Here is a 26164-nt window from a genome sequence, read left to right on the forward strand (position 1 = left end):
GCTGGGGACCAGACAAACACGCTCCCACAGAGCTCATCTTCAGACCTCTTGCTACTGCAGTCACTTCTGTTTGTAAGGATTTGTTTTTATTTAATTTGTGTGTGTGCACATATGCATTCATACATGCAGATCCCTGTGAAGGCCAGAAGAGGGCGTTGCAGGTGTGAGCTTCCTTAAGCACAGCATAGGAACTGAACCCAAGTCCTTTGGTGGAGCAGCAAGTACCTTTAACCACTGAGCCATTTGAGTCCCTTGCTACTTTTTACAAAGAGGGTCTCACTAAGTTGCCCAAGCCAGACTTGAACCTCTGAGTGCCTGCTCTTAAGCAACTATTCTAGATTGGTGTTAACCCATTTGTTCAGTATTGCTTGGGGACAGCTGCTTGATTGGCTACAACCTGCACATTCCTGGCTTGGGTCCGCTTGCCCACGACTGTAAGATGGGAGTATTCACCTACGTGTCCGTGCTACTTTCCTAAGACACTTTCAGCTTGTCTATGAAAGAAGTGAACATTTTTCTGTTTTGTTCCAAGCTTTTCTGAATGAATCCATACAAGCTGTGACAAATTGTCTCACACAGTGTACAACATTCACACCTCTGACTTGACACATGCCAGAACATGTATAGATAAGAGAGAAGGAACACTTGAGTTTCATCAGGTTCACAGAAAAACAGCTGATATAAAAATAAATGTAGAGTGGGCTAGAGAGAGAGCTCAGTGGTCAAGAGCTACATTTGCCAAGGACCTGAGTTCAAGTCCCAGCACCTACACCAGGTGTCCTAACTGCAGTTCCAGTTCTAAGCGGCTTCTAAACCTCCCACTCCACTGACAGTGGCATTCTCGTGTGCTTACTCTCAGACAGACACATACACAGAACTTTAAAAGAAAGCTGTTTTTTTTTTAAAGAAAAAAATTCAGTGTCCCAGGAATACCTCAGTAAAATCACCAATGTGTGTCTGAAGTTATCTGAGCTACAACTCATTGGAGTTTGAAAACAATGTCTTAAGAAAAAAAAAAAAAAACTAATGAAGTAATTGTTCCTTAAAGCTACCAATACTACTCAAGCATTCCCAGGACTGTCAAGGGAGGGCAACTTGTGAGCCAGAGGTCTATGTCATGCTTCTTAGACCACTGTCTCATAGAAGCCTTAAGATTCGGGTCACTAGGGATGTGCATGGAACTTACCTCCAGTTAGGGGGTCACAAGTGCTCAACTGGCCATTGCTGTTACAATTGCATGGTTGGCAGCTACCTCCAAATTTCTGGGGATTCCCAAAATATCCTGGTGCACACCTTCACAAAACATAGAAAGGCTAAGAAAAACGCAAATAACTATCACTTACCCACATTATTTTCCTTATTTGAGACACCATAGTTGGGTGATAGGAAAGGTGACCCAGGCTGGTGAGAATGAACAGTTCTCATGTTTATTTTGTTCTATAATGAGGCTCCTAAGGGTAGGAGGCAGGGGGGGATCACCCTTTACATCCCACCTGCCCTGCTACTGACTGCCCAGTAGCTGAATGACAGAGGAATAAATGGTTTGATCAACACAGATGTCGGGGTGGGCTGGGTTTTATTGAGTTATGCTCCTGAAGACATACATAAATATTGTTTTATCTGAGGCCAACATATTCATAGAAATAAATCCAGGAGTTTCAATCCTTTCCATGCAGAAGAATTTCTGTATTTCCTAATGTGTGATTTTAAGGCTGTGCAATCTGTATTTATTCTAAGTTCGGCAGAGGGGTATATAAGACGGTGACAGTACTAACAGGAGTCACAGCTGCTACCTCTGGCCATGGGCCATTGTCACTGTAGATAGCACAGTAAGCTGTCAAGCCCAAACCTCCAAGTTTAAAGGTCATATGCTCTTGATGCTTAAATTTAGTTAGTAAGAAAAATAAAATGTGTTAAATTTCTAATATTTGGAAGTCAATGAAAATATTTCTATTTATCAGTATTTCCCTATATGAGGAAGCCTGAATTTTCAGTAAATTGGCATATACTATGTTAACACAATGGAGATAACAGGCTTGAAGAGATACAGTAATCCTTTCCCAAGGTTTAAGTCAGTAATAATAACAATAACAACAATAACCCAGCCATTTTCAGCTTATGTTCCCGAAGGTACACTGGTGTTGTCTTCAGAGAATGTAGATCCTGGGTCAGAAACAACTGGCTGCCCTGCCACCCAACCACCTGTGCTGTGCTCCTGGGCTGTCAATCAGATCCCCTGAGGAGACATTGAGGGTTTTCTCATCGCTGTGTCTCTAGGACTCACAGAGCTGCCTGGCACACACCAGGAGCCCAGTAGGTCTGTGATGGCTGGAGGGATGGTGAACCAATGAATGACACCCACCTTGACTAGTGGATATAAGTATGGTATGAGAGTCTACCAGCCTTTACATGCAGACACTCAACAAAATGTACCATGATTATAAGGTGGGGTGCAACGTTCATTTTATCAGTATCACTGGTAATTGCACATTTCAGAAAGTAGACAGGAAGGCAGACACCCACATACTCTTCCCTATTAACAAGGCAGAGGCAGTTTGTCCAAATATACTAAGCAGAGTGGTAAGATGCTAGTACTGAGGCCTCACACTGACCAGCCCCGTGTTCTTCTATTCTGCGGAAGATGTACGCTCCAAAATACTTTATTTTCACTTCTCACTTATGTCTAAAGTTTCTGGAGAAAAGATCAACATATCCTTTATGAGGTCATACAAAGAATCGGGGCATTTAATTCTTCTTCCTTATTCTTACAAAGCAGTGTTACTGGTTACAAGAAATAAGTGGTCCTCTTGTTTTCCTTTCACAGTTAAACACAATGGATTGGAGCAATGCTTCCTGCTTCCCAGATGACATTAGTATGGGAATAGAGAGCAGAGAACACACCTGTCCGTGGCTCTGTGTGGCTGAGGAAGAGAGAAGGGAGTATGGGAGAAGCTAGAAGCCTTTCTTCACTTACCCTAGGCAGGCTGCTCCTCCCAAGTTCAATGAGGCTTCTCTATATAGGATACTCCTACTTGATGTAGGAAGGTCATCTGTCTATTTGTTACTTTCATTGGTTAATAAAGAAACTGCCTTGGCTTTTTGATAGGGCAGGATTTAGATAGGTGGAGTAGACAGAACAGAATGCTGGAGGAAGAGGGAAGTGAGGCAATCGCCATGCCTCTCCTCTCTGGGTCAGATGCCTTGGAGGCAGCCACCAGGTCAGACATGCTAAATCTTTCCTGGTAAGCCACCACCTCATGGTGCTACACAGATTACTAGAAACGGGTTATTCAAGATGTGAGAATTAGCCAGTAAGAGGCTAGAGCTAATGTGCCAAGCAGTGTTTAAAAGAATACAATTTGTGTGTTGTTATTTTGGGTGTAAAGCTAACCATGTGGGAGCAGGGCGGGACGAAAATCAGGCTGCCCGCAGCTCCCCCTACACCTACTTCTCACCCTTGACCTCCTCATCTATCACTCCAGACTTAACATCAGGGCCATGAATAACGCCAGTGTGCAGTCATGTTTAATAAATAAAAATGGTGCCTCGGCCTGGCACTTGTGAAAAGATATTAATTAAGAAACAATAACTTGTTTTGGGATGTCAAGTGTAGCATATGCTAAGGGAAGAATTGTTAATTAAAAAATGTCTCTTCAAATCAGTTGCCAAATAAACAGACGCCTCATCAAGCCTGTTGTTGTTTTGACTTTGCTGTTTCTACAGAACCACAAAGAGGCTAAAATCAGAAGAGCCTCTCCCAGATGTGCACCCCAAACTTTAAAGTCACAAAACCTCAAATGCCTTCCAAGCCCTGCTTCTCTGGCCCCCACAGCATCCCATATCCACAGAGCTGACTCCTCCATCCCTTGCTTTCCAAGGCTACTTGGTTGACTCTTCAGATGCAACCCAACTCTGCCCAGTTGGCTGTGTGACTAGAGTCCCACACAGCCCCTAGCATCAACATTTCATACTGGATAGAGATCTGGAGGGAACCAAATACTTTGCGTATTTCATGCAATGCAGCCCTTTGGAATATTGAGAGGTGGAATATTAGGCTATTAGAACCTGGGTCAACTTTTGCCTTACTCAGCCTACACGGCACCCAGTGCACAGAAGCTACTTAAGACTTAAGACAATCTGTCCGTGAATAACTACAGTGTATCTCTGGGGCACATGCCCTCCACTACACTCATTATTAGTAGTATTTTTTGTTTCATGAGTATTATTAAACACATCTAATAGGAGCGGTGTTATGATAGGCAGCAGGAATTGGGAAACGAACAGGGTTTCCTGAGTGTAAGGCTATGGATTGTGTGTTACACAGAATTATAATTAAAGTTATTTACATATACAGAAAAGAATATTGTGAGGACAAGGGTATACAGAGACATGTACGCTTGGGTGTGAGTATGTGTAGGAACGAGTCTATGGGAATGAAAGCAGTATTTAAGAATGTAAAGGAAGTGGAATAAAGACCTTGGGAGATGAGAGTTATATAAAGAATACATGAGGATGTGGGGAAGGCTGAGTGTGTAGGGTATTGACCAAGTCTAGGGGTATGCTGGGAGGAGGAGAGATGTGTAGAGATAGGGAAGGGCATGCAGGAATGAGGATGGGGCCTGGGGCACATGGTGGCATGCATTGGGAGACTATAAGTCTGTGTGTATGTGTGTTTGTGTGGCATATGCTCATCCTCAGACTTCTAAAGATGAGCGAGAGAGAAGGATGTTAATAATTTGTTGAGTGAAAAGTCTTGTATTTTTTCCAAGATCTTTCTAGCCCTCAGTGGGATAGCAGCCCCAAACCAACTATCTAACACACTTCACCTGCAGATTTTGGGGAAGAGGGGGCTAGGGGCAAGCAGCACACAGGCAGGGAGGAGCCTACCTCTCACACTGTGCTCCTGTGTATCCGGGCTTGCAGGCACACCTCACATTTCCTCCATCCACAGTACAGCCGGTGGCAAAACTTAAGGGAAGAAAGGAAAAAGGCGTCAGTGGAAAGAATCCCATTGGCTCATTGTTTTCTTTCATAAAAGACCAGCTTCCATGAAGGGAATATTAAAACCCATTGTGAGGAAGATCTCTAGTGAAGAAAGTTGTATGGGGAAAAAGTTTCACCCCTGGAGACTCGCCAGACTGTATAATGAATGACTTCCACTGACACTGGACAGATGGGGTGGGGGCAGACAGGCATTTTTCTTCTGGGTTGGAAAATGCATTCCTTCCCTGGAGACAGACCCAGTCTGGAAGAGATGATTACAACACTGATTCCCCAGGAATAACAAGAAAGGGATGCGAGTCCAGGCAGGAAAGAGAATAGCAAGTCCTGATTTTCTTAACACCTTGTCTCCTTGTTTATGCCAGCATCTTCTGCACAGAGCCCACACCTGGGAGGCCGGCGGGTCCTTGGGAGCCCAGAGAGGCGCAGAGCTTCACACTGTTCTCTAGTCAGCTCCTGAAATTTCCTTCTCTTCTAGCTCTAAACTGATATATAATTGAGAAATCTTTTTTGCTTCCAAACAGAGAAGCTATGAAACAGCCATGTTGACTTGCATAGTGTCCATGCTTGTGGAACGTTACCCTGATGCAATCAGAGGAAGCTGTCTAACAGGAGAGGCTTCCTGACCCTCCTCAGGGATCATATGAAGTTTCTCAGTGGTGTTTCGATCGATGGAGGAAGAGACATCAAACATCTGTAACGATAAACCCTAAGGTCTGTGTGTATCCCAGCCCCACTGAGTCTGGGAGCTGGCCTTGCTGATAGATATATGCTTTAACCCAAAATGAAAATCTCCTGAGCTCACTGATGGAAATTTTGCTGTTTTCTTCTCCTGTCAGCTTCTGTCTGTGCTAGTCTGGGCAGGCACAGAGTGATAGATCACTAGACAAATAACGCCGCAGGACAAGGCAAGCCGAACGGGAAATCAAACACATAGTTAGGAAAGCAAGGCAGACATTTCAGACTTGGGGATCTCCAGGGAAGCAGCCCTCAGGCACGTGACTTGGGGAGAAGGAAGATGTAGTTAGTCCAGCTGACCTCGGCTGGTATCAGTGACCTTACCTCTGAGCCTGTGTAGCATAGGCACAGTTTCTCGCTTTTCATACCCATCACTACTTTACTTAGTTAACTGCTGTGTCACGTTTTCCTTGGAGCCCATGGTGAGCACATCATAAAGAACAAGATTAGAACAATGTGCCATGTCCAAAGGACACGAGAATCAGTGGTGACTGCTCTACCCGTGGTCTCTCAGTCACACCAGACCTGAATGACAGCTACAATTGGGCTCAAGGGTTCAGACTCCCCAAGGCTTCCATCACAACAAGGAGTAAACCAGATGCTTCAAGGTTTAATGTTGTAGAATCTGAGTCCTGGTTGGACCCACAGCTGCACCTCCAGCCCTCTTGGTTCTGGTGGTGCACGCCTTTAAACCCAGAACTTGGGGAGGCAGGGACAGACGGGTCTTCATGAGCTCAATGCCAGCACCATCTACAGAGCAGCCCTGTCTCGAAAATCCCATCTTGGAAATAACTCCCGTGGAGCCCCTGCAGGGGAGTGGAATTGTTAGACTCCTGTGACCTTAGCTGCAGGTAACACCCTGACCCATGGGTCTTCAGGATGATCCAGACGAATTTTCAAGAATTGAAAGCTACTTCTATTGGAACCACTGACTGTCCTCTTGGGCATGTGCAAGTGTCCTGTGGGTAACAGGGCTGACAGCAAGGGACAGAAAATCCAGCCTTCAGATGTGGTCAAAGCTGTCTTCCCCTATGAAGTTCAACCACTCACACAGATGACGGGCCAATGTTTCCTCATCCCATCTCGCCATGCTGCATGTCCTAAATGCCCGTCTTCCTTACTCCAAGAATGGTCCTGAGCGTGCTCTCGGGGAGGTGGTCAGGCTTGCTCCACACCCTGTCCCTGTGCTGCGGCCGCCTCAGAATCAACCCTGTCTTTCTATTTCGTGAGGCTCGCCATTTCAGAGACTGGAAGATCGTACATCCAAATATGGAGGCCCTTGGGTCACTTCCACCCCTCCTGCCTCTGCATGAACATATCTCTTTAGCACCTTCCCTACCCACTCTGAGTTCTGGACAACTGCCCGATCACAAACTGATGTTTGTGAGCTTCTGCTATACCTGTTAGTGTCGGGGTGGGGCACATCCTGCAAGGCTTTCCCTTCTGACTGTTGTCTGTGAGTGTCTACTGTGCCTGTTGGTGTCGGGGCTGGGCACACCCTGCAAGGCTGTCCCTTCTGGGACCAACATATACCTCGGCTTTCTCCACTCATTACTCATGTCCCTGCCAAGCAACCATGGCTTCTTGGCCCTTCTGTCTAACACAGCCACTCACCGTCAGTCCCACAGCCCCATGGCTATCTGATATTCTACTTCACATTTCTCTCTGCATGTACTTGCTGAGCTGTGATCCTTCCTTTCCCTAACCCACTCCAGTGTAGCCCTGAGACATCAGATTCCACCATCCTTACTGCATGTCAGTTTCCCTAGTACACGCTAAGCCCCATAGTGGGTGCCCAGAAAGTCTGTTAAATCAAGGAGGAGGAGGAGGAGGAGGAGGAGGAGGAGGAGGAGGAGGAGGAGGAGGAGGAGGAGGAGGAGGAAGAGGAGGAGGAGGAGGAGGAAGAAGAAGAAGAAGAAGAAGAAGAAGAAGAAGAAGAAGAAGAAGAAGAAGAAGAAGAAGAAGAAGAAGAAGACAAAAGGGACGTTTCTGCTTGATGATAGATATTTTTCCTTGCATTTGTGTCTGTTCGTTAAAAAAAAATGGCTCAACCATTCAAGGCTAGCCACATAACCAAAAGGACAAGTACATATACCGTACAATTCACCCACTAATAATATCAGTTCAATGGCTTAATGCAGTCAAGAAGCTGTACAATCACCACAACGGTCAAATTTGGAACACTGTTATCACAGCCTTTGGCAGTTACTTCTCTTTAAGCTGTGCTCTCCTCATCCACTCTCAGTTCTGTGTGACTGCCGACTGCTGTCATCTGTGATCGGCTACTGTACCTGTTGGTATGAGGGCAGGGACACACCCTACAGGATCCGCGGATGGCGTTTCCATAGTGACCTTCTTTGCAGTGCTCACAGTGATCCCCAGCGGTGTTGTGCTGACAGTTCTGGGGACAGATGAACAGGACAGTTAGCTGTCTGCGGCATGGATCACTTTTAAGGCCACTATGGTCTTCAATGCTGACGATTCGACCCAGAGTTTCCATTACGCTCAGTGAGCCTGGCACAGCAGAACCACACCTCTACCCCAATCACACCAAAATATAACTCAGGTCCTCTGCTGACTATATATTCCTATTTAATTGCCATTGGTGCTGCATAAAATAGCGGTACTGAGCTGCAATAATAGCTCAGCCTGCGTAAATCACTCGCCTGGCATGCACAAGGACCTGAGTTTGCCCCTAGAAGCCATATTTTAAAAGCTGGTTAGGATGGTGCATGCTTGGAATCCCAGGACTGGAGGATGAGGGTGGATGGGTAGATCTCTGGGGCTTACTAACTAACCTACTTAGCAAGCTCCAGGACAGCGAGAGACCCCGAGTCTAAAACAAACAAACAAAAATGGAGGGCGCTTAGAAAGGACACTAGTGTTGCACACATACACCCCCACACACACACCATACACCCCACCACCACACTACCATCCCCCGCAGTACAAGGGTCCCTTCATTAGGCTACAGAAGAGAAAGACTATATGCCACGGCATCATTTCATAGCTGTGGCATCTTTGGAAAGTTCCTTTATTTCTCTAAGTTCATTCTTTCCTGTACCAGTTTCATTGACATGACTGCGTATAAGCAGTTTCCCTAAAAGGTGCCATTGGCAGAGCACCACTCTGCGGTGCTGTTAAGAGCATCTTAGAAAGAAAAAGGCAGGCAGGATGTGGTGGAGCATGGCTTTAACCGGGCACTTGGGAGGCAGAGGCAAGCAGATCCCTGGGGGTTCCAGGTCAGGCAGGGACACATAATGAGACGCTGTCTTAATCACACAGGCAAGCAAGCACAAATGAATGTGCTGGGTCCTTGGGAAGTATGCATCCTCTCCCCTCCCTCCCCTTAGAAATGGTCGCATCTGGAGGCTAGCCTCGTTCTCTTCATAGCTCACTGTGGTATACTGAAGGGAAATACATTTAAAATAGATTTACTATGTGGAATCTGTGAAAGAGAATGGAAAGTTACATGATTTTAGAAGATGTCCCTTAGAACTCAAGTTCCAGAGAATGAAGAAATTGTGTCTAGCCAGGCAATGGTGGAGTTGTCGCACACCTTTAATCCCAGCACTTGGGAGGTAAAGGCAGACAGATCTCTGTGAGTTCAAGGCCAACCTGGTCTACAGAGCGAGCAAGTTCCAGGATAGGCTCCAAAGCTACAGAGAAACTATGTCTCAAAAAACAAGAAAGGAAGGAGGGAGGGAAGGAAGGAAGCAAGCAAGGACAGAAGAAAGAAGGAAAGAAAGAAAGGAAGAAAGGAAGGAAGGAAGGAAGGAAGGAAGGAAGGAAGGAAGAAAGAAAGAAAGAAAGAAAGAAAGAAAGAAAGAAAGAAAGAAAGAAAGAGAAGGGGAGGAAGGGAGAAAGAGAGAGAGGAGGGAGGGAGAAATTGTGTTTAAGCATTTTATTTCTGTAAATCCAATCATCTTCATGTCAAAGTCAGTGTCTAATGGAAGGCACTCCACAACTTTACCACCGAGAGGTCTGAGGAACAGATTATGGAGAGCATGTTTTTCTGTGGGATTTTTAATCTGCTATAGCCTTTCTTTCTTTCTTTCTTTCTTTCTTTCTTTCTTTCTTTCTTTCTTTCTTTCTTCTTTCTTTCTTTCTTTCTTTCTTTCTTTCTTTCTTTCTTTCTTTTCTTTTCTTTTCTTTTCTTTCTAAGACCTTGAGACCCAGGCCTGGTGGTGCATCTTTTTTTATGGTTTATTTAACTTTATTTTATGTACTTTGGTGTGAAGATGTCAGATCTCCTGCAACTGGATCTTCAGACAGTTGTGAGCTGCCATGTGGGTGCTGGGAATTGAACCCCGGTCCTCTGAAAGAACAGTCAGCGCTCTTAACCACAGAGCTGTCTCTCCAGTCCCCTGCTATAGCCTTTCTTGACTTCACCCTTGCCACAAAGCTTCAAACATTCCCACATACACACACGCTGAGGAAAATTCCCTGTGCTACAGACATTTGGTAACTCAAAGATACCATGCGTTAATGAAATGACCTGGAAAGAGACTGAGCACTGAGAGTTGCGTATGTTTTTACCTCTGTGCCACCACAGTGCTTGAACAGGGGCGGATAATGGGTGTGAAGATTTAAATAGATTCTGAACCTAAATTAGGAAAAGTAAAACACAAGAGGATGGGGCTTGTCTCCAATGGAAGACTCCTAAGTAGACAAACCCATGCTTTATGAATCTTTAAGGAACTAAAAATGATACAAAACATAGTTAAGCAGTGCAGAGGTTTGAGCTCATAGGCTCATATGTTTGAGTCCTTGGTTCCCAGTTGGCAGAGCTGTTTGGGAAGGATTAGGAGGTGTGGCCTTGTTGGAGGACATGTGCCACTGGGGGTAGACTTAAGGGTTTCAGTAGCCCATGCCATGTTCAGTTAGCTCTCTACTCATGGTTGTTGCCCCAGAATGTGGGTAAGTAGGGATGTGAGGTAGGGTGGGTGTGTACGCATGTGTGGTAGGGTAGGTATGTACATATGTGTGGTAGGTGGGTATGGGTGTGTACATATATGTGGTAGGGTGGGTGTGGGTGTGTACACATATGCAGTAGGGTGGTGTGGGTTCTTGAAAGGATGGTTTGTGTCTGATGGTTCTAAGATCAGCAAGGATCTCAGGATCACAGCAATTTCTCTGGATTTCTTGATTTCTGAGAATTTCCTCTGCCTCGAGGAGCCGCAGTGGCCTTAGAGACAAGCTGATGGAGGAAGGTCATTGAGCAATAAAGAAACTGCTTGGCTGGCCCTGATAGGTTAAAGCATAGGTGGGAGGAGTAAACAGAATAGAATTCTGTGAGGAAGAGGAAGTGAGGTCAGACTCTGCTCTGCTTCCGGGTAGACTCGACAGCTCTGCTCTCTGGAGCAGAGACGCCATGCTCAGCTCTCCAGGGTAGACACGATAGCTCTGCGCTCTGGGGCAGACGTGATGAAGCTCAGACCCAGGATGGACTTAGGCTAGAATCTTCCTGGTAAGAGCACCTTGGGGTGTTTACACACATTATTAGAAATGGGTTAGAACAATATGTAAGAGCTAGCCAATAAGAAGCTGGAACTAGCCGGGCCAAGCAGTGTTTAACAGAATACAATTTGTGTGTTGTTATTTCGGTAATAAGCTAGCCAAGCGGCCGGGGTGCTGGGGACGCAGCCCCGCCACTCCTATTTCAACAACAAGCAAAGACAGAACTACAGAAACAGCAAATGGAATCAAATATTTTTCACAGATAGACTGAAAAATGGAGTATGCCTCCCACAAGTTATCCTTCCATGGAGTGTACAGAATCTAGAGAAAACTCCCTTTGTTCTTTGGTGGCGTTTATAGACAGACGACATCCAGCTATGGCTCTGTGGAAAGATAGCATTCAGAATTGATGACAGCGTCACTGTGTCACATACACCAGGTGGTTTCCAACAGAGACCTTTGTTCAGGAAGACATGTGGGCTGGAAAACAACCCATTGGTGTCTTTTAGTCTTTTTGAACTTATAAGGTTAAAACCCAACAAAGTATTCCATCGGGCGTTGCCTTCGGCACTCTCCTGTTCTGGCCTGCCCCAGCTTGCAGAGGAAGGAGATCCCCAGGACACACAGAGCAGGCTCAGTGTAGACCAGGACTCCACAGACGCTAGTCACACCACACAAAGCAAGCCCATGGTGGCAGAGTGAATTTCTAAAGGCCCTTGTCTTAACTGGGGGATGCCCTGGCTATGAAATCCGATGAAACAGAAGAATGAAGTACAGCCAAAAATAAATAAATGAGGAAATATATGAAAATGTTAGAAGGCTCTTTGGAGACAAAGGTTACTTAAACCTTTTAAAACCTTTTCTTTGTTTCTTATTTTTATTTATTTTTATTTTGAGATGGGGGTCTCACTGTATCGACTTCTTCACCAGGAAGTTGCTATGGAGACCAGGCCAGCCTTCAACTCAGAACTTGGCCTGCCCCTGCTCCCCAAGTGCTAAAATTAAAGGTCCAGAAACAAGCTAATTTTATTAAAGAGAATCTGAATAATATTCCATCGTAAGACCCTATTCTAACATGTAAATTATAGTCAACAAGAACTGCCAAAAAAGAAAAATAGAAAAACAACAAAAGGAACTGGGGCTTCTGTGAGGAAGGAGAGGTGAGGCCCCGCTCCACCACCGTGCTTTCGTCCCTCCTTCCGCCTCTCCTGGGATCCCACTTTATCTGGGCAGCCATGAGGTGTCTGAGTGCGAATGAGTAGGAGTTGTGGCATTTCATTTGTATTTTAATAAATAACACTTGCCTGAAGATCAGAGAGGAAAACAGTCCCACTGCTCAGCCTTACAGACCAGTGGTAACACACACCTTTAATCCAGTAGATATAGAATCTGGGCGGTACATGCCTTTAATCCCAGCCCTAGAGAGGATTATAAAATGGGAGGAAACAGCTCCCAGTAAGCCTTATTAGGAGATTTGGACTGAGGTCGAGGCAAGAGCCAGTGACTGTTTTGCTTTTCTGGTCTTCAGGTTGAACCCCATTTTCTCTCTCTGAGTTTTTATTAATCACGCTTCAACTAGGCATGAGCCATAAGCCATTCTTAGTATCCCCTCCACTCCCTTTTCTTTCTTTACCCTCTTTTTTTCCCTTCTATCACTGATACCCTATCTCTCTCCCTTCCCATTTTTTTTTCAGGGAAGGTCTCCTGTGTCTCAGGATGCCTTCAGTCTGGTGGTCTGGATTAGAATGGCCCCATAGGCCCATGCATTTGAATGCTTGGTCATCAGGAGCGACACTATTGAGAAGGATCAGGAGGTGTGGCCTTGGTGGAGGACGTATGCAACTGTGGGCGGGTTTTGAGGTTTCAGAAGCACGCACCAGGCCCACTGTTGCTCTCTGCCTGCCTATGGATCAGGATGAAGAAATGTCAGGTACTGCTCCAGCACCTGTATGCACACCGCCATGCTCCCCACCACGATTATAATGGACTAAGCCTCTGAAACTGCAAGCGAGCCCCAATGAAATGCTTTCTCTTAAAGAGTTGCCATGGTCACGGTGTCTCTTCACAGCACTAGGACTGTGACTAAGACAACTTCGGATCTCCCTGCCTCCAACACCAGAGTCTGCCATCACAGCCGGGTTTATAGTGCTGGGGTCACACAGCAGAGGGCTCTGCCCACCCATCCTGTCCTCAGCACCCTGTAATAGACTCGCTGCTACTCTGACAGCCACAGTGGCCCTGTGAAACCCTTCTCACCCCCACAAAACTGAGCCCAAAGCAACACCTCAGACTTAGTATATATATCCAGGCAAGCTTCAAGCTCCACCTATAGTCCACCTATTAATATCAATTAATGAGGCAGAGGTAATAGGAATCCCATAACTGTAGGCAGGTGCTGCCTTCTGAGGGTGTCTGTTACAATGGAGGCAGAAGGGAAGTGTAAGCCCCTAATCCAGCCTGGTGGGTCATAAGCCTCCTCCACGCCATAGCAATCTGCTTAGGTTTATGAGCGACTGAACCTTGACATCTCGGGGAAGGGGAGGAAGACTGCCTCTCGGCCCCACAAACTGCTCATCTACTCACAATGCACTTCCCCGAGCCGTCCTGGCAGCGATTTGAATGTCCATTGCAATTGCAGGGGACACATCTTCCCGCGGGCGAGCTTTTGTTGTCCCGATAGTATCCAGGGCGGCAACCCTATTTTTCAAACAAAAATGTTTCATCAATGCAAAGAAAAGAGAAGAAATGTTTCCTAAAGTTCATCGCAATTCTGACTGTGGAGAAGTCAGGGTTTCCAAACCTCTCCCCAGGTGCTGTGTAGATTTCTGATATCAACCACCAGCCAGCTAGTTTGCTTCTTGGTAAGATTGTGCTGTGTCTTTGGGATGGTGGGAAGTGGGCCATGGGCCCCTCTCACACACCAGTTGTTTTGAAGGGGTTGAGCATGTGGAAGTGTGGGAGTAAAGAGGAGTAGGCCTCCGGTCCCTTCTGGGGTTAAGCCAGACAACCCAAGTCCAGCAAGTACCTCACCCCTCCCCATGTACAGGTTCAGATTCATGGGAGGGGGTGGAAGGGACATACAGATTCTTCAATGAAGTCCATTTAATAATGGTACAATTACTGAAATCATTTCAGCCACACTCACTCCCCACTGGTCAGCAGGGAGCCTGGACAGAAGGCAGGTGTTGAGTTCTCACATGTGAATACAGAGACCCAGCCCAAGAGTGTCTCTGGTTTTGGTCTTGTTTATATATATTTGGGTTTTGAGACAGGATTTCTTTGTCTAGCCCTGGCTGTCCTGGAACTCACTCTGTAGACCAGGCTGGCCTTGAACTCACAGATCCACCTGCTTCAGCCTCTACCTCTGCGTGCTGGGATTAAAGGTGTGTGTCACCACTACCAGGTAAGAGTTAATAATTTTTTTCCCATGGACTTACATCTTGTTTAAAAGATTCTGTTAAGAACTTTCCAGCAGGCCTTTAATCTTAGCATTTGGAAGACAGAAGCAGGAGGATCTTTATGAGTTCCAGGCAAACCAGTGCTACAGAGTAAAACCCTGTCTCAAAAAAAAAAATCCAACAGATGGCTATAAACCAGTGATTTGATTCTTACACACTCACTAGAATCATGTGGAGTTCTGCCTGCCTTTAAAAAGGATTATAGGCAAATAACCTGGCAGAGCCAATCCATGCACAGCCCAACACTGGACATTTCTCCTTGTTTGTAGTTCTGGTCCCCCAGATCCTCATCTTTAAAGGACCAGGAAGAATTAATATCCCAACCCCACTGGTGGATGGCAGCATACAGCATATACACCCATAAGACTCAGAAATGGCAGTCAAGGCAAAGCTGAACAGGCCGGTCTCACTGCCCGTGTCCACAAAGGGAAGAAGTGTGGGATCTTGTGCTGCCCAGGGCGGGGGCCTCTCGGCTCCTGCCAGGATCTCCTTCCCAAATGGCTGATGGCCAACAGATCATACAAACTGCACAACACTATTTCCAATATAACACTCCTTTACGTGATTAGGAATCATGTTGAGGCAAAGGGATATATTGCAATTTTTTTTTTACTTCAAGGCTCTATATGAACAGGCTTGTTTAAAGGAGAATCAAAGTATGAAAGGAATGTTCTGGGCTGATGGCTCAGCTGAGAGACATGCCTGAATGAAATCTTGCTGGGGACCGTGTGACCGTATCTACAGCAAATCAACTGAAGTGTTAACTGGTAAGCCTTACCTACATCATGTCACTTGCTCAAAATAATTATATTTGGTAAGGAGCAAATTATTCAAATGAACGAATAAGTCTCGTGAGTTGAAGTCACCATATTTGGACAAAAGCTTTAATTATACCTGCTTTGGCAAAAAACAGTCTATCATGATCGAAAGCAAAATGAGCCACCTTAATGTGCTTTTAATTACAAGCAGGAAAAATGCTCTGCCCAAGTGCCAGGTCATGTGACTCGGAGACTTATGACTCAACTGTAACCATTTCATGCCTCCACAAAGCGAGCAACGGCATTTCACAGAAGCACACGAATCCTATGAAAGACGGGAATGCCTGTGTCCTGAACTGCAACAAAGACACTTAGACGTGACAAAGCCGCACTTTTAAGGATGAAATCTCCAGCGACGTTTTATATTATAGGTGATATAATGCCCCATCCACTTCCTGGGCCAATTTCGTGAGCCACAGGCTCTATTTCTCTGTAAGTATACACGCAGGGCATGTGAGGCTTTAGCAGAATTCATGAATGGTTCGTGCCTGGCAAATCACAGCATGTCCGCGAGGCACTGTACAAACTGATCGCTTTTCTCAGCCTTGGCTCTTTTTGTTCCTCATGTTTTACTTTGTGGGTAAATTTTCTTCAAGTGAAACTTGCGAGTCTCCAGCAATAGACCCGCGTCCCAGGCTTGAGCTAGCTCCTACAGGGAGCTAATTAATGGCAACACCAATATTCCACAGCATCCAAGCTCTTGGCTGTCCAGGCATTGCATGGTGGGCTGATGTTTATGGGGCTCGTGGTTAATAACTCGAGAGCAATCAGTACAGCCCGGCAATAAACCCTGCCACTCACCGCAACCGGGAGGCTGCCTACCCTTCCCCCCAGCCCTCCCATCTACTCTGTAACACACCATCATAAAATGTCCCCAAGCTGGACACACTTTCCCCATCCCGACCAGAAATTTAAAGGGGCATTACCTGGCTGGGTCTGAGCTCCGTATAACTTGCTTGCAGATGGTTTTGACCTGGACGCTGAAGAAAGGCTACCCTTTGCTGCTCTGAACCATACCCCAGGCACAGGTCTAGAGCCGCCCCAAAGATCCACAGCCATGCTGTGCTCCAGGCTGACCACCTCACTGCAGGGGACATCCTGATTCCTGGGTGTCCTGCCTGGCTGCGCACACAGCTCTATACTCCTCCTCTTATACTGCCTTCCTGCTCAGTGCCCGGGCCTGTCTGACTCAGGGAAAGAAGGCCGTCTGCGGCAGGGGCCCCACCTGTCAACTTCACACATGACTCAGCCTACACAGAGAGAAAAACACATAACCGTTCCACAGGTAAGTACAGCCCTTGGTAATTCCTGCGAGACGGGCAGACGTCACCTTCTACCCACCTGGCCCTGCAGACAGCCCCAGGTGATTAGAAGCAGCTGTAAAGCCTGGCTGAGTTGCTGCAAAGCCACACCCTGACCACAGGGTGCTGATCTGCAGCTCCTCTTTGCCTTGGGCTATCTAGTTTATATTTTAAATCACTTAAAAAAGAGATGGAAGGCATTGGGCTGACTGGAGGCAACCTGTGAGCCGAGTCACAAGAAAAGGAGTCTCCAGGATGCTGTGTAAGGGAGATAGCTTCTGCTTTAAGCAAGGAAGTGAAGACATTTGCTAGTTCATGTACCCAGAACAGCATCGCTGTCTCCCACTAATTTTGCCAATACTGATTCTTGTTAGGAAAAGAACACATGGATGTATGGGTTGAGAGAGAAAGTTTCATTTTGAAGTGCTTCCTAATAAAGTGAGGGTAACTTTAAACAACTCGGACCTGCTAAGAGGTGGAAAACGGGAGTGAGATTTTCCCTTTTGCATCCAGGGAATCCTTGGGATTTTCCTGCACTAGGGAGACAGGGAGACAGAAGGAGGCTCTGGCCCAGCTTACAGGACAAACACTGAGCCTTCCTACCTCTGATGTCTACATCCATGGAGCGCCCATGGTCTCCTTTGAATGCCAAGACAAGGTGCCGTCTTTGACACGTTTTGACTCCCTAAAGATCACCCAGGGGAAGATACACTTGGATGATGGGTAGAGAGAGACCCAGCTGTGCCTGCTGCATTGCTGGACAGCAGCCAGAAAAAGCCAGACATAGATGGGCCCAGGAAATGAGGAATACCACGGCTGGGAAACTTTCCTACCTGACATGAGTCACCTGTGTAGTCAGGGGGACAGGCACACAGCTCCACAAGATGCGCTCTGGGTCCACTTCCTGTGTCGGAGGCCTCCTCCAGCCCCACCTCGCCCAGAGTGAGCCTCTGTGTCTCAGTGAAGTGGAGGCCCCGGATGTACAGTCCTTCCAGGTGGGACAGCACAGTCATCAGCTCTTCCCGGGACACCGGGGCACCGTTGCCAGTGTGTCTGAAGTTCCCCTGCACAGCAAATGGAGAGGCTTCCTGAGGTAAGGTCACTTTCAGAGAGACAGGCCCTGGAGTGGGTCAAATCGAAGCCATTCAGACTGTGTAAGGAAAAAAGAGCCAAAGAAAGAAAGATGAGCAGTCACACCAGGCTACTGCAGGGAAGAGGGTCTCCAAGACCAGTGCCACACCTTTGTGAATGTACTTTAATCTGGGAAAAAATAAGGTCAGTGACAAAGACGCAGAAGAAAAAGCAGCTCCACCAGGTAGTATTAGCTCAACGTGCACACCTAGGACAGCAAACAATCTTTTCTTGCACACATTTTGTTTTATTAATTTGCTGCTTTGTTTGTGTGCTTGGGGTTTTTGTTGTTGTTTTGTTTTCTTTGAGACAGAGTCCAGTTAAGTAGCCTTGGCTGGCCTGGCACTCAGGATCCTTCTACCTTAGCCTCCCAAGCGCCAAGATGACCCGTGTGAGAAACTTCATGACTCTTCGTATTATCATTGCCTGTCCTGGTACTCATTCTGTAGACTAGGCTGGCCTCAAACTCACAGAGATTCATCTGTCTCTGTCTCCTGAGTGCTGGGATTAAAGGTGTGCGCCACCATCGACCAGCTTGTAATTTTATTGTTTTAAAAAAATAGGACATGAAATGTACCATCACATCCATTTCCTTTACAGATTCTGTAGTGCAGTGGTCTGGGCTAAGAGCACAACACTGCACAAGGCTGGAAAACTTGCTCATGGTTGGAAACAGAAACTCCAGGCAGACCCCTCTAGTCATGAAAAAACACACCCTACTTTCAAAGAGCTGGATTATTTTAGGGACCTCATATCGGTGGACTCACACCCTGTGTTTTTTTTGTGACTGGGTACTTCTTATCAAGAAGTTATTTAGCAATGAATTTTCTGCTCATAGCTCAGATCACTGCACTAAGTTTTTTGCACGTAATTTACCCTGTGTTTCTTTGCTTTGTAATTTTTCCATATGGTGTATATGTATGAGTGTATATATGTCAGAGCACACGTGGAGCTCTGGGGACAGCTTGCAGGCACCAGTCCTCTCAGCCGTGTCGATTCCTGGTATCGAACTCAGGTCTTCAGGCTTGCTAGCAGATGTCTTCTCAGCATTCGTGTCACTGAGGGTCACTTGCATGTTCTCTGCATTTGTCTTTCTGCATGCGAATCACAGTGCACTTGTGTGGTCCTCTTTCATCTATCCTATTTAGAGCTTGGGGATCTCTTGATATCTTAGTGACTCTCATCATGTTTGGGAAGTAATTGCTCCTTCAAATATTTGCCTTTCTTTTTCTCATATTTCCATTGTATACATTGGTACACTTGAGCTCCTCCAAGCTTGCATCTTCCTATAAAACCATGAAAACATCATAACCTTGCGGTACATTATATTATAGGTTATGCAGTGGGGGTTTTGAGCGTTGGTCATAACAAAAAGCCATATAGTAACTGGTTTACGCTATGTAGTTTGTCATGGTCCTGAAGTTCCAAGTCCGCATCAAGGTTCTGGCTGCATGAGCTCCTGGCGAGGCTCTCTTCCTGATTTGCAGATGACCATCATCATTGCATCTGTACAGGATGCAAGAAGGCAGTGCTCTGATGTGCTTTGTGTGCTGGCTTATTCGAAGTATTTATGTGTGGCAATCTGCATGTGCATGTATATGCAGGAACGTGTCTCTGGAGCAGAGGAGGGCACTGCACGTCCTACAGAAGGAGTTTCAGGAGGCTGTGAGCCACCCAGTCTTAGTGCTGGGAGCCAAACTCAGAGCCTCTGCAAAAGCAGCAATGCTCTTAATCATTGAACTGTCTCTATCTCTCCAGCACTAGAGAACATGCACTCTCTGTTGTTCTGGGCATGAGAGACGGCTCAGTGGGTGAGAGATGGAGGCGGGAGGATTCCTCAGGCTTGTTTCATGCCAAAGAGAAAGCTTGTCTTAGACAAAGGCGAAACAGCAGCTCAGGAACTACAGCTGAGGTTGTCCTCTGGTGGCCTCCCCCCCCCCACGTGCGTGTGCATGTACACACACACACACACGATAGGGGAAATATTTATAAAAGTGATATAAACAAAAATATGTATGCATCAAACACTCAATGGTGTATTATATTCTAGAGTATGTGGTGGGGTTTTCTCACTGTGTGTGTGTGTGTGTGTGTGTGTGTGTGTGCATGTGTGTGTGCATTTGCATGTGTGATGGTGTTTATATGTAGGTCAGAGGACAAATTTTGGAAATCAGTTCTCTCCTTCTACCACCTAAGTCCTAGGGATCAAACTCAGGTCAGGTTGGCATCCAGCATCTTTACCCATTTGTTTTGTTTGTTTGCTTGTTTTTTTTAAACCATACCACCCCACCCTCTGTGTGTATGTGTGTGTGTGATTTCTCTCTCTCTCATTATATTTATGTGTCTCTGTATAAATGCAATCTGTATTCTTAGAATATTCTTAAGTGAAAATCTTGACTTAACTAAAACACAGAACAAAAAGATCATCAAAGACCTTTTTCTGGAATTTTACCTCAACCATTTGTACCCTTCCATGATGCAGCCTGTCTGGCCGTGGGTCACTGGATTCCGTGTGGATGATGGACATGTGCTGACCCTGTTTAAAGGAAGCAGGTATGCATTAGTGCCTTAGTTGGGATGTTTTGAAGGTAATATTGATGTTAGAACAGATTTCTGTGTTTATCTACATTATATGAAACACCTGGCCCTAAACAGTTCAGAACTGGCTGGGTTAGTGACCTGCACACAAGTGAATAATGGCTATTTTGTTACGTTTTCACACATATGAAAACTACCTTGACCAAAAGGCATTTTAAAATATGAAGAAAGAATAAGAACTGGGGAGATAGGTCGGTGGTTAGGATCACTGGCTGTTCTTCCAGAGGACCCGAGTTCAATTCCCAGTATCCTCTTAGAGGTTCACAACACCTATTATCTGGTCCCAGAGGATCTGCTGCACAGATCCTGTGCATAGACAAACGTGCAGATGAAACACTCACACACATTAAATGAAATGCTTTTAAAAATGGAGAAGAGTATTCATTTTAACCATCCTTTGTAATAAATGTGGGAAGTGCGTTTCATTGCTGCCAACATGATGTGCTTTGGTGGCAGCTTCCTGGAGAGTGCAGTGGTGGAGGAAGGGTTAACAGAGCCTGGCTTTGCAGCTACTATGCTCAGCACACTGAAGAAGAGGAGTTTATAGATGATGGCATGGGCTCAGGGCTCCAGCCCGGCCTGTGGGTCTGGCCACCTTCTATCTAGGTGCCTCTTGGGGGCTTTCTTAGGACTGCACGGGCATGTCCATGCCCTGCATTAACAGCTCCACCCAAGTCAGACATCACAGCCCAGCCGTTCTGTGTCAGCTCCAAACCTGCAGGCAGCCCATTCGTGAGAGCAGAACATTACCTAGGATCGCAGATCACTTCAAACCTTAATCTAAGGAACATGCCCCAAAGGCTCTTAATTACAGAGGTTTAAAATACAACAAAGAAAAAATCCTGTGAGCCTAATGATTTCCGTGTCTGAAGTTAAAATCAAGGGGGGATTTTGGTCATTACCTCCCAGAGCATTCCAAGAGTGTGCAGTTAAGTCCTCTGCAGTAGAGACTGCATGCAACAGTAGCTGCAGCTAGGAGCTGTGCTACAGAAAGCAAAGCAGAAGCTCTGCGTTCCTGCGGGGATGGGACTTTTATCGCATAGCAGCTTTCCTTATGCAACTCTCAGGTCTTTGTTGCTCCATGTGCACTACGCTCTGCTAAAGTTCCTTTGAGTTTTTACCACAATTCAATACATTTGTTTACTGGTCAAAGCAAAAGATGGCTGAGCAGGGCTTGCACACAAAGATCTACCAAGCACACGGGGCCTTTGCCATGAAGATGTGTGTGAGGCTTGCTGGCCCATTTACAGTGCAGGGTGCAAAGAAACCTTCCCGGAAGCTGGAGTTGCCAGCACCCTAGCATCTAAGGCAGAAATGGAGGTGGGGATGGAGCTCTTAGCAGGTGTGAGTTCCTGGGTTACATCTCCAGCAGCCTGCTTCCAAGGTAAGCAAAGGCAGACTTAGCTTCAGGCTAGGACTCCTGAACCCATATTCCAAGGATTTGTCCTGTATTCCAGGGGTGCCATGAAGAATGAATTCAAAATCATTTTTGAGACTAACTTGAAAGATAAAACCATAATCAAACACGAGCCGGTTTCAAAGATGAAATATAGCTCCATTGGGAGGGGAGAGGGGAAGCCCTTTGGGCAGGAGTGCTATGTACTCTAAACTTCATGTCAGTGTCTTCAAATCACAATTCAGCCTAACATTCTGCACAACCCTGGACATGGGCACAGCCCTGGTTATGGGCACGGCTTCCCACTGCTCGGCCCACACCCTAGTACCCACAGTGAGCTGTATATCTGGCTGCTTTTCCAAAGGAACCATGTCGCCAGGTAAGCCAAAGGACTTGGCTTGGTAGGTGAGGTAGCCTCCATATGAGGAAACCTGAAATTGAAAGAACAGTATCAATAGCACTGAAAATGACCAGGCTGACGCTAACCCAGTTGTCTGCAAAGACGCTCTCCGGAGGATGGGGCTAATGCTGCCTTCATCACCTGCTTATGTCATTTTCAGATTCCTGAAAACCATCAACACAAACGTGTTCTATAAGTGGGAATGTACTTTTATTAAAAAGAAAAAGTAACAACCATACTATAACAAACAAGATATTTTCCCTTCCACGATGATGAAATAAAAAATTTGCTTAATCCAAAGAGATTCCAAGAAATCTATTATTAACTGAAAGAAATTGGTTTACCAGTTGCAAAATAAACCTCTAAAAATAAATTTTAAAAAAATCCCTTGAAAGCAGATGGTGACTATTCCCTATGTTGTTATAAATTTTGCTGGAGAGAGAAGCCATGATCACCTGCTACCTCAGAGACACAGGCTGGACCAGCACAGTGTGACCTTGGTGGCAATGTGGCAGTGAACGATCATAGTTTTCTGTTACCTGGGTCCCCTCTGCTCCTGGTCTACCCTCTTTGAAATCAGCTAGGAACGAGGGACTGAGGAGTGTCTGTCAGCAGCAGCATCTCAGCTGAGAACAAAACGCTGCTCGGGGGGAGAGCAGGAGTGCATCTCTGGGGCCCTAGCCATGGAGGCTTCTGCTAGGGCCTGCCCCCTGATAAAGCTTCCCAGAGCTGTGTTCTCAGGGCCTGGAAGCATTTCCATGAGACACATAGGCTCATCTAATTGATTTTAATCACCGTCTTTTTGATAGACCAAGGGTGGCTTTTAAAATATGAACATAAATTCTGAAAGTCTTCTCTAGAGTTGCGGTGGCTTGAAATAGGAATGTTCATCATGGGCTTAGGTATTTGGATAATTGGTTCTCTACTGTGGTGCTGTTGGGGGGTTGTGGAAATTTTAGGAGGTGTAGCTTCGCTGCAGAAAACACATCGCTAGGATGGCTTTGAGAGCGCATCCCTTCCCTACCTACAGCCCTCTCTCTATTTCTCTGTGTGGTTGGAGACACGATCTCTCAGCTTCCTGCTGCCATGCCTCTGCCAAAACAAATCCTTTCTTCTAGATGTTGCTTTTGGTCATGGTGTTTTATTACAGTAATGGAAAGGAAGCTTACACAGGAGAGTTTCATTGTCCTTGCCTTGAGTGTGGGCCCAATTCAGTGACTCATTTCTAACAAGTTAATGAGCAGAATAAAGCAGAAATGAGATTTCGTCTTTTCCAAAGTTGAATTTTAAGATTTTATGACTTCTGTCTTGAGTTCTTTCATTAATTATTGCTATCATTCTTCTTCCTCAGTTTGCAGAAACCAGCCATCATGCCATGAGGGTCCGTGAACAGTACAGGACGATCTCACGTGATGAGTATCCGAAGCTTCCAGCCAGATTTAGCAAGGCACAGAAACCTTCTAGCTCTATGGTAGTGGCCTTAGCAATTGACTCTTCTAGTTCCAAGATGACTAGGCTTGGCTAATGTCTTGACCACAACCCCAAGGAAACTCTGGGCCATTGTCTCCTGGATCCCCAGTCCACAGAAACTGCAATCACTTGTCCCCTTAAGCAGCTGTGCAGTACAGATGGCCAACGCAGGAGAGGAGCGGAGGCTAGAGGCTGATGGGTCAGCTGGAAGAGCAATTGTGGGCACATGAAAGTGTCAAAGTTCATCGTTCTTCATCCAGAGTTAGAGATCTGGAGCCAACAGTGAGTTAACGACCCCTGAGCTAACTCACAGACATTGAGTTCATTCCTCAATGACTGATAATTTCATCAATTTTGCCTACATAATGGAATCTCTGTAAACACCTTGTTTATTTAAGCCATACACGATATGAAATTATGACATCCTGGGAGCTGTGAAATCCTCCCGTTCTACCATCTCCTCTTATGACAGACTTGCAGCCTATGCCACCTGATCACGTTTCTACACAGGGACTAGACTGGACTCATCGTGGCCGGGCTCTGTCACACGGTGTGTGCTTCTCACTGATACAATCCTGGAGGAGCATCATTAAATACACTTGGTCCTGCTTGTGAGAGTCTAACTGCCATGGGGCCTCTGCTTCTTTTAATAACTCTGTGAGTCACTTCTCATTCTCCTGACAAGAAGCCTTTCTGCTGTAAAACAAAGGCTCCTCGGCAGAGCGTCTAAAGGCACCTGGCTCATTTGCAACAGCTATTATTTAAATGGTTTTATATTCCCCCAGAGGAGAGTTCCTTGGCAGGAAGCACAAATCGAGAAAACCATCATGCACGGCTTCCTTTTCTGGGAACTTGTGTAAGCAGGACACACACGCGAGGTACCTTTGCCACCCTCTGTGTGGCAGGAGGCAGGGCATCTCCGTCGACGTTGCCTAACTTGTAAACGTTAACTACCCGACCTCCCAGATCTCTAGGAGACCCCCAGAGGGCTCAGAAGGACATCAGACCATCGTTACCTTGTCACCTAGGTAGGAGGGAGGTGATGCCCAGGACGCACTGTGGACTGATGATGGCAGCTCCTGCAGATCTGCAACCATGCTGTTGCTGCCGGGGTTGAAGGACACAGGGACATCAACTCCATCTGCCGTCTCGAGACGCCAGCCCATCATGTCTATAAGCTAGAGCACAGTAATTGTGGCTTTTAGAGTGGTGGCTGCATCATCATCACTGAAAGACTCACACAATGACCACCTAGCTGCAAAACTTTCCTTTGTGTATCTTTTTAAAATGCTATCTATTAAACTCATGTAGTGTGGAGTTTATCAGTGAGTCATATCCCAGACCCAACCATCTCACCTTGAGTCTGCCCACACTGGGCATGGCAGAGCTGTCTCCTAACTCTGCTTCCCTTCTGACCCAGGGAGCATGGGACCACATATATGTGGGCTCTATCTTTGTATTTTACCACATGCCTTGGTTTCTGACATGTGGTGGTTATTTACTGGATGTTCAAATAATCAAAAAGTAAGTAGATGAATAATAACTTGTGGGCATCTTTACAAAGTGAAGTCAAAGGCTGGAGAAAGGGCTCAGTGGTTAAGAGCACTGTGATTCTTGCAGAGGACCCTGCTTTGGCTCCTAGCACCTGGTGACTCACAACAACCAGAACCACCAGTTCTGGGTATCAAATGCTTTTTCTGGCCTCTGAGGGCACCTGCACTCATATGGTATACATCCATACATGCAGGTACATGCACATATACATAGATGATAAATAAATAAATCTTTGAAAGATGAGATCCACATACAGAAGGATATAGGAGGAATTCAGGGGACCCTCCCCATCACAGAGGGGCAATTTCTTATGGATAGAGTCATGGAAAGGGGGAAGGGGAAGAGCAGACATCTTCAGTTGTGTAAGCACTGGTGGCTCCGTCAGGCTCCAATGAGGAATTACAATTCAGTGATCACATAGATGATCCTAGCAAACTAAATGGGTAACAAAATAAAACCAAGGGTCATTGACCCTGGAAAGGGACAGGAAGGAAGGAGAAGGGGTTGGTAGAGGCAGGAGGGAGGGTAGAGTGCTAGGGGAGGGAATAACCAGAATACATTCTGTACATGAAGAATTAACTTAGATTTTTAAAAGGTTTTTGACAACATTTTAAAAAATTAATTGGCAGCTGAGGACAGAGAACCTGAAATGACCCTATCCTATAGCCATACTGATGAATATCTTGCATATCACCATAGAACCTTCATCTGGAGATGGATGGAGATAGAGACAGAGATCCACACTGGAGCACCGGACTGAGCTCCCAATGTCCCAAGGAGGAGCAGAAGGAGGGAAAATATGAGCAAAGAAGTCAGGACCACGAGGGGTGCACCCACCC

At 46.1% G+C, this 26164-nt stretch overlaps 1 protein-coding gene and 1 long non-coding RNA gene across 7 annotated transcripts in view; one reads left to right on the top strand and one right to left on the bottom strand.

Annotated features, from left to right (window-relative positions):
- The window catches only part of Lama3 (laminin subunit alpha 3), a 214416-nt gene that overhangs the window by 52144 nt on the left and 136108 nt on the right, over positions 1-26164 (bottom strand). For 5 of the 6 annotated variants that reach the window (XM_050160721.1, XM_050160719.1, XM_050160717.1 and 2 more), the window contains 8 exons: positions 24788-24949; positions 22234-22332; positions 20360-20443; positions 17610-17840; positions 13783-13896; positions 8031-8140; positions 4888-4968; positions 1187-1293 (listed from right to left, as the gene is read on the bottom strand). In XM_050160721.1, the coding sequence (XP_050016678.1) occupies positions 1187-1293; positions 4888-4968; positions 8031-8140; positions 13783-13896; positions 17610-17840; positions 20360-20443; positions 22234-22332; positions 24788-24949 (988 nt within the window). Of the gene's footprint in view, positions 1-1186; positions 1294-4887; positions 4969-8030; positions 8141-13782; positions 13897-16401; positions 16635-17609; positions 17841-20359; positions 20444-22233; positions 22333-24787; positions 24950-26164 lie in introns of those variants that run through there. The other variant, XM_050160722.1, reaches the window with a different exon arrangement.
- Positions 17745-24765, top strand: LOC126512773 (uncharacterized). Its single transcript, XR_007595149.1, has 3 exons — positions 17745-17869; positions 20390-20460; positions 23653-24765. It is a non-coding gene; the product is annotated as an uncharacterized lncRNA (long non-coding RNA).

The sequence above is a fragment of the Alexandromys fortis genome, unplaced genomic scaffold (genome assembly GCF_014885135.2).
Source record: "Alexandromys fortis isolate MF-2015 unplaced genomic scaffold, M_Fortis_MF-2015_v1.1 scaffold_104, whole genome shotgun sequence".
NCBI classification, from domain to species: domain Eukaryota; kingdom Metazoa; phylum Chordata; class Mammalia; order Rodentia; family Cricetidae; genus Alexandromys; species Alexandromys fortis.